The following is a 6,745-nucleotide window of genomic DNA, read 5'->3' as shown; positions in this document are numbered from 1 at the left end:
ACCTGTTCACTTACTGCTCCCTCAGCACCGCACTGGGGACCAAAGGACCACGGCAAAGCTCCTCCCAGGGGCAGGAGGTCCACCACGTGCTAGTAGTGAGGGTGCAAAACAGCTCTGGGAAGGCGAGGCGGTCGTGTTCCCTCTGAACGGCAAATCGACACACCCGGGCCAACAAAGGGAAGGAGCAATCAGCCAGAGGAGCCAAAACCGAAACAGACAGAGGAGTGTTGCCTCTTCAAAGCCAGAGCCCAGGACATGCAGGGGCCAAGGCATGCAAAGGCCAAGCAAGTGGGTGGGAAGGGAGTCAGACTCAGGGCTTCAGAGCTCGTTGGTGTAACCAGGACATCTCGTCCTCAGGTTATGGCTCAGGAGCTGGTAGAGCTCTGTTCTTGGGACAGCCTGGGCACTCTTGCTGCTCCTGAAGCTACAGTGCCGCGTTCCCTCGAGCTGCAGGAGCTGCTAAGTCATCGGAGGTGGATTGGTGCAAGAAGAGTGTCTCTGCAGGAGAGAGCCAGCGACAGCCTTCTGCAAGCAGGCGGCATTGCAAATGGCTCTGTGATGCTTGGGGCTGCAGGAAAACCCCAAACTGACTCCATGCCCATGCCCTCGAGAAAGCCATGCCACAACAAAGGGCACAGCACGTACACTCTGGTGTTGGTTTATTTGCCTTTGGTATGAAGCCAGCAGAGAGCACAGCACAGTGTCTCCTCCGGAGCTTTAGCTGGGGGGAGGGGTGCACCTTCCGTGCACACAGACCCTCGTCCTGTGGCTCTGCAATGAATAACTGCAACAGAGGTGCCATGCCCAGTGCAGAGCTCGGGTTGCTCCACCAGCGCAGCTGCAGCAGCAGAACACTTAGTCCAAGCAAAGGTCTCTTTGCAGAGGTGGAGCTCCCTGCTGCTCGTTTCAAACAGGAGTATTTGTGCAAATGCCGTGAAGCAGCGACACAAAGGGAATGCCGGGGGAGGGGTGGGAGGTGGGGGTGTTGAGTGCTGTGCTCTTGTGGACTTTTGTATGCCCAGGAAGCTACAGAACGGTGCGGCAGGATCAGAAGGTGGTGGGTGTCCCAGGGTGTCCCTCCAGCTGTCCCTGCAAATGCCTGGAGAAAGCTGCAAACCTGGAGGCAAAGTGCAGATGAACCTGGCAGCACTCCTGCAGACAACCTTCCCTTCCTGCTGAGGCTTTACACTTCACCTTCTGAGGTCCAGCCTGCCGTAGAGGAATGCTTCAGAAAGTGCTTCCAAAACCTGACTTTGGCCTCGATATTTTGTGTCCCAGGAGCTGGTTTAAGTGGAGACAGAACAGAAAGCCGCTAAGACTTGGCACCAGGAGCTTCCTTTGCTGGCTTTGGTAGCTAACAGAGCGGGCCCCAAGCCAGCGGTGCAACCTGAGGTGACATTTCCTAGGGACTAGCTAGAGGGACACTGGCAATCAGAAGCGGTTTCTCCCAGAGCCACCTAGAGGCTGCATGCACCCGTCTGTGAGTGGCAGTGAAAAGCGATGCAACCCTCCAGCACCTGCAAGGAAACTGAAATGCAAAAGCTTTCTAGGGGTGAGTGGGGCCAGAGCTTCCTGTGCCCGGTGGAACGAGTCAGAAGGCAGAATAAAAACCTTTAGAGCTGTTGGTGTAATAGGTAATTGCAATTGTTTAATAAAGAAACATTTTAATAGAGTGTTAAGTATGCCTAGTTGCAAACGGCAGTGTAGGTACAGCTGTTGCAAATCAGGAAATATGCCTAACTGCAGAGCTCATGCTATATATGGTAATGTGCAAAGAATAAGCTAGCTAATTGCTAAAAATTCCAAGGACTAAGCTTTAGGTACATCCTTAATTTTGAGATCCACATATGGGACTCGGGACATTAATCAGTCATATTCCAAGGACTAAGCTTTAGATACATCCTTAATTTTGAGAAAACATGCCACATATGGGATTCGGGACGTTAACCAGCCAAAGGAAGCCCATATTTGGAGACGGGTTAACCAGAGGACACCTGAGGAGGACTGCTTACTTCATCCTCAACGACCACCAGAAGGGAAGGAAGACCCTAACCCAAAAGAAGGAACATGCGCAGAAAGGATGGGTTTATGTAATTTGCAGGGTGGAACAACGCAGACAACACAGTATAAATATAGGCTAATGAAGAGACTTGGCACGGCAGGTGGCGGAGCGGTGACTCCCCTGTCGTCCAGCGCTGCAACTTTGCTCATATTCTTCTTGCCTAATTGAATAAATTTGTAATCTGGACACTTTGATTTTGAGTCATTCTCAATTTGTAACAGTGGGGGGAAAGAAAGCAACAAGGAGAGCTGTATCACATCAGCTGGGGAACACTTCACTGGGCATGGGGAGCCCACGAAGAGCTGCCAGTATGTTCTGCACTGCTTCCTCCGTGATCATGAGGGTGGTCTTGTCTGTCTTGATGCCCAAGTGAGGTGTTACAATGACGTTCTTTAACCTTAACAGTGGGTGGTCTCTGCAAGGAAGGGGACACAAGAAGGCTGAGTCACCTGCTGCTGTCCACCCAGTCACAGAGAGGTCCTGCTTTGGCTCCTCCACTCTATTTAAAGTTAACTCAATGTCACTTTACAGGTCCCATTTTCATCCACAGAATGCCAGGTTGGAAGGGACCCCAGTGATGCTCTGCTCCAGTTTTTCCAGGGGATCACCTGTGCTCAAGCCATTTGGACATCAGGGCACGCTAAGAGCTTATGCTGCGCTCTCTTGTCACAAGTCAGTGATCTGAGCTGACCGGACAGAGGGCTGAGCCCTCCTGGCACGGGGACCCTACACAAAGGCCTGGGCCGTAGGTATGCGGCTCAGATAATGGACAGTGACGCCCCGAGGCAGGGACTGGAGGAAAGCAAGCCCTCCCAGGCCAAAATGCGTCTGGCACCTCAGCTGGGTGAGGCACCAGGCTGGCACAGCAGCTAAGGAGTCTGCATCCAGGAGACCTGCACTGCTTCAGCCTGCTGTGGGCAGGAAGCTGTGTCCTGGCCCTCCTGCTGTTTCCTGGTGCCTGGCTGCCCCGGGGCTGTTATAGCAGACCCAACACCTGGCTGGCATCCCAGCGGCATTCCTGTCTCTTTTACACAGCCCCCAGTCCGGGGCCAGGTGTGACTGCCTCTGCCAAACCCTGCCAGCCCCTGAAAAATGCCTGCCGATGCTCTGCCAACCCTCTGCCAACCCCCTGCCCCACAGGGCTCGGTGCTGAGGAAGAAGCAGGAGGGAGGACCTGGGCAGCGGCTCCGGGAAGGTGACGTCCAAGGCTGCAGCCCTGATGATGCCGCTCTGCAGAGCTGTCACCAGCGCCTCTTGGTCAAGGACTGCCCCTGGGTTGGAAAAAGTGTGAAAAGCAGGGGCCTGAGAGAGCCGAGAGAGCAGGACTTGGGCTGTGCCTGCTGCCTGCCCAGCAGCAGCTGGGTGCCAGGTGCCCGTCACAGCAGCCCACAGCTGTAGCTGGTACCTCGGCTGATGTTGATGAGCGTGGCCGTGGGCTTCATCAGCTCCAGCTCTCTCTTCCCAATCAGTCTGTGAGTCTGAGGGGTCAGGCTCACCACCACCACCACGAAGTCTGCCTGCTGCAGCAAGCTGTCCATCTCCTCACAGTAAGTGGCACCCACAGCTTGCTCCTCCTGCTGGCTCCTGGCGGGCAAACAAAAGGTGCAGCTGCGAGACAGGGCTCACGGAACGCTGCCCTCAGCGCCAGGTGTGCACGCTGAAGGAGCTGGTTCTGGCATTCACACGGCAAGCAGGTGGCAAAGAATTCATTCGCAGCTGACTCTTTAGGACCTTCTGGAAGACTTCCAGCCCCACGCCAGGGGGTGGAGGTCAGCAGAACTCATCCGTGTGGCCTCTGAGCACAGCAGTGGTATTCCTAACTCCACTGAACCTGTCCTTTTCTGATGGGTGGAACCAGCAGGGCAGCTCTTGGACAGACTCCTGGCTGCCCCAGGACTTCCACCACACAAACTGCTCAGCACAAAACACAGAGACAAGCTTGGAGTTGGAACTTCTCACAATGAAAACCAACAGCTGTGATTTCTGTAAGCCCAGCTGCCAGAGAGCAGTGACAGGGCATGGAGGGGACACTGCCCTGCTCCTGCTGCAAGAGAATGGCTTTGGAGCACCCCCTTCCGAAACTACAGACAACAAAAGAGGCTTGCACTGGAAGGGACCCTGGAGATCGTAGATTCATGGAATGGCTTAGGTTGGAAGGGACCTTGGAGATCACAGAATCATGGAATGGCTTGGGTTGGAAGGGACCTTGGAGATAATCGCTTCCCAACCTCTGCCACGGGCAGGACACCTGCCCACAGCCCAGGCTGCTCCTTTTTCCATTCACAGCTCCAGGAAACTTTGGAACTCCTGATCTAAAGCCCAGGCTAAGTCTCCAAGTGTTTGAGCACCAGGTGGTTCTTTCCCAGACCTTTGTGAACTACTCCTCCTTTCCCCCCCTTGGCCTCCATCTTGGCCCTCTGCCTTCCTTTCTTGCCATCTCCCCGACATCATGCCTTGCACACAAACCCCAGGCTGCCCCAAAGGACTTTACCTCCGTGTCCTGTTGTGGTACAGAATGTTCATTTCAAAGCCCCTGGCTCTGAGGGCAATCTTGTGGCCAATGCTGCCCATGCCAATGATGCCCAGGGTAGCTCCAGTGACCTGAACTCCCAGGATATCAGCTTCAGAGAACTCCACACCTGGGGACACTGCAAGGTGGCAGCCTGCAAGAAGAACACAGACCCTTTCTCTGCTCTGTGGCTGCCTCCCATGCACTACGTCTCCTGCCAGCCTGTGGCTGCAGCCATCACCTGCTCTTTGCTATCCCCCACGTTGGTGCCCAGCCCTGCCACATCAGGCAGCACATCATGTCTCAGCTGAGAGCCAGGCAGTGAAGGTGCTGGTGCAGAAAGCAGAGGTGTGAGGGTTTCACAGGCAGTGGCACAGCTCAGCCTGGTGTTCCTCCAAACCTGCTCAGCCAAGTCTGCAGTCACAACTACCTGAACCCCCACACCTACCTGAACCCCCACATCCCAGCTTCCAGGGCTGCTCGGTCCACAGAGCAAAGAGCTGTGTCTGAACTGAGTATGATGAGACCCTGCCCAGGGACTTCCAGCCCTGGTGGTGACCTCTGCAAGCTGAACTCTGGTTTTGCCTGCACCTGGCTGCAGTCCAGGCCGGGGAGGGCTGTGTGTGGTGCAGGAATGCAGTTGTACCTCTGGCACACAGGACACCAACTGCTTCCTTCACCTGGAGCTGCAAGCCCTACAGACACTCTAGAAGAAGGAAGGTTAGATCCTGCAGACCTTTTGGAAGCCACAAGAGAATGGAGATGTTACCTTCTACAAGTCTCCTGGCAGATGCCAGCAGCAGAGCCATGCCAGCGTCAGCTGTGCTGTTTGCCACAGAGCGGGGAGCATTTGCCATCCTGATACCAAAGCTGGCCACGAGGCTCAGGTCCAGGTGGTCCATGCCCACCCCGGAGTTGGCAATCACTCTCAGATTTGGCAGGCTCTGGAGGAGCTCCCGGTCAACCACGGGCCTGTGCCACCACAGATAGATTGCCTGGACCTTCCCACTCACATGCTCCTTATCCTCAAGAAGCTCCTTCATGGTGATAAGGCAGAAATGCTTCTTCAGGAGGGCCACATGGGCAAGCAGGATCCCACGGGAACCACCGATTTCACTGACCAGAAGCCCTGGCAGCTCTCCTCCCGCTGCCATCTGCAGGGAAAAGAGACATGCAGTCACTGCCAGCCTCTGTGCCGCAGAGTCACTGCCCCCCGCCGTGCCAGGGCAGCAGCCGGCAAACCACACCTCGGGACAGAGCAGCAGCACACGGAGGGGCTCGGCTCAGCCAGCCGCACCAGCTCTGTCCCTCCTGGCCTGCAGGGTTTCCTCACTGCCACCAGCTTCCTCCACCAGCGCCTTCAGCCTCCTCCTCTGCCCTCAGACTGCGAGTGGCAGCTGCAGGTGGTCAGAGCGCTGCTCTGGGACAGCCAACGGCACAGCCCCAGGGCGAACTTTGAGCTTCCAAGTTAATCTTCAAAGGCTTCGGGGCAGAATTTGCCGCCGCCAGCGTGGGAGGACACCTGAAGACACGGGCAGGTTCCCAGGCAAAGCAAACACTTTCTGCCCTCAAGGGAAGAGACGGGAGCCGTGCGGGAGCCTCTGGCTGGGGGCTCCCAGCGGCTCCTGGAGCCGGCAGCTTTTCTCTTGCGCCCCCCGCAGCCGTTCGCAGCCACTCCTGCCCCCCCGCGGGAGCTGGGCAGCAGAAGGTGCTGCTTTGAGCCCTCGCCCCCAGCGCTGCAGCTCTCTGCAGAGCCCACCCGCCGCCTCCCCCCGCCCTTCCCTTTCTGCCAGCTGTGGCCTGCAGCTGCCAAGCTGCGTTTCAGCTGCACCTTCACTCGGGTTTGGTGTGGGGGAGAACACTATGGGGGCCATTTGAGCCTGACCCATGGGTCTGGGGGGGAGCTTATGGAAAGCTTTGGCTTAATGAGGTTCTGTGGCAGGCCCAGAGTGGAGGATTGGGCAGGGGCTGGCTACGGACCTGTGCCTTTTGGGCGTTTTCACTCTGCTCTGTGTAGTTCCACCTGAACTCCCAAGTGCCCCCAGCCCTGTGTGGGGTGTTCCCTGTACCCCTTTGGAAGGCAGAAGAGTCTCTGCCTTCACCCCTAAGCCCACAGCAGGAGCCTCGGGCAGGGCTGTAGAGAGTCCTTCATGTGCTGAAGGTCTGGGAAGCTC

At 56.5% G+C, this 6,745-nt stretch overlaps 1 protein-coding gene across 1 annotated transcript; it reads right to left on the bottom strand.

Annotated features, from left to right (window-relative positions):
• Positions 1–1,626: 1,626 nt before the first annotated feature.
• Positions 1,627–6,210, bottom strand: LOC135184978 (probable 2-ketogluconate reductase). Its single transcript, XM_064161269.1, has 6 exons — positions 5,819–6,210; positions 5,341–5,725; positions 4,554–4,725; positions 3,468–3,646; positions 3,237–3,333; positions 1,627–2,477 (listed from the first exon to the last, which is right to left on the bottom strand). The coding sequence occupies exons 2-6, from the start codon at positions 5,723–5,725 to the stop codon at positions 2,321–2,323; spliced, it is 990 nt and encodes a 329-aa protein (XP_064017339.1). The 5' UTR covers positions 5,819–6,210; the 3' UTR covers positions 1,627–2,320.
• Positions 6,211–6,745: the final 535 nt, after the last annotated feature.

This window comes from Pogoniulus pusillus, chromosome 21 (assembly GCF_015220805.1).
Source record: "Pogoniulus pusillus isolate bPogPus1 chromosome 21, bPogPus1.pri, whole genome shotgun sequence".
NCBI lineage: Eukaryota > Metazoa > Chordata > Aves > Piciformes > Lybiidae > Pogoniulus > Pogoniulus pusillus.
The sequence above is the reverse complement of the archived record's forward strand: the minus strand, read 5'-3'. Positions and strand labels throughout refer to the sequence as shown.

Coding starts and splice junctions, on each gene's coding strand:
- LOC135184978 (XM_064161269.1), bottom strand. CDS start 5,725: ATGGCAGCGGGAGGAGAGCTGCCAGGGCTTCTGGTCAGTGAAATCGGT. Junction 3,647..4,553: donor TACCACAACAGGACACGGAG/GTAAAGTCCTTT, acceptor TTTGCCCGCCAG/GAGCCAGCAGGAGGAGCAAG. Junction 3,334..3,467: donor GCTCATCAACATCAGCCGAG/GTACCAGCTACA, acceptor TTTCCAACCCAG/GGGCAGTCCTTGACCAAGAG.